Source organism: Oryzias melastigma, linkage group LG9 (genome assembly GCF_002922805.2).
Source record: "Oryzias melastigma strain HK-1 linkage group LG9, ASM292280v2, whole genome shotgun sequence".
NCBI lineage: Eukaryota > Metazoa > Chordata > Actinopteri > Beloniformes > Adrianichthyidae > Oryzias > Oryzias melastigma.
The window spans coordinates 13738019-13738868 of record NC_050520.1 but is presented as its reverse complement, the minus strand read 5'-3'; the positions used below and the strand labels follow the sequence as shown (position 1 = coordinate 13738868).

Sequence of the window (850 nt, the reverse complement as noted above, 5' to 3'; positions counted from 1 at the left end):
CGTCGCTGACGGAGCTCGCGGTGTTTTTTCTTCTCTTCTGTTGACGTCAGAGCCGCGCAGCAATAATGTCTTCCGATCTGCCGCTAAAAGACTTTATCAACAACGTGTTCACTGAAGCTGCTGAAAAAATACTCCGACATTTCGAAGAAAGCAGCGTTCAACATGAGGAAGAGCTCCGTCGTCAGAGCAGACTGCTGGAAATCCTCTCTGACCCACAGACGAGGCCTCAAACTCTCCGTAAGTTCATTTTAGCTGCAGTTTTTTGGATTATTCAACTATGTTGTTCAAGGAAGCCAAGCTCTGTTAAAAGGTTCAATTGTTTTGTAAAATTGTAATTTATGACAGACTGGAGATCTGGGCCTGTGGAGCACTAAGAACATTCAACACCTAAACCTCAAAATGTCCAACTGGACTTTTCTGAACATATTGACCGACAGAGTCAGAGAATGTCCTGTAAATGTGTGTTTTTGGCCCCTTTTACAGAAAACACCGTGTTTTCAATATCTATGAGCATTTTACAATTTACTACATGTCATAATAGTGACAACAGTTACAAAAAAATTTGAAGAGTTTTTAGTGAAAAAAACAAGAGCACAATTGAACATGAGCAACAGGTTTGCATTCAAAGCTCAAATTTAACAAGTAAAAATGTTTACAACATTTCTGTTTCTTTTTCTCTAAATTATCAAAAACTGCATGAAATGTAAAAAAATCTACAGGCGTTTTTGGTGACAGAGGGCAGGCTGAACAGAGTATGAGGGAAAGACAAAGAAAGCGGCAAGTGAGACAATAATTGTTGTGATGCTTTTGAAATTGATAAAGAGGAAGATCCTGAAGAGGACATGTAGAT

At 38.9% G+C, this 850-nt stretch overlaps 1 protein-coding gene across 2 annotated transcripts in view; it reads left to right on the top strand.

Annotated features, from left to right (window-relative positions):
* LOC112137724 (gastrula zinc finger protein XlCGF57.1) overlaps positions 1-850 on the top strand; it is a 51010-nt gene continuing 50160 nt past the window's right edge. For both annotated transcript variants that reach the window (XM_024260179.2, XM_036213753.1), the window contains exon 1: positions 1-237. In XM_024260179.2, coding sequence (XP_024115947.1) covers positions 66-237 — 172 coding nt within the window. In that variant the 5' untranslated portion in view covers positions 1-65. The remainder of the gene's footprint in view (positions 238-850) is intronic.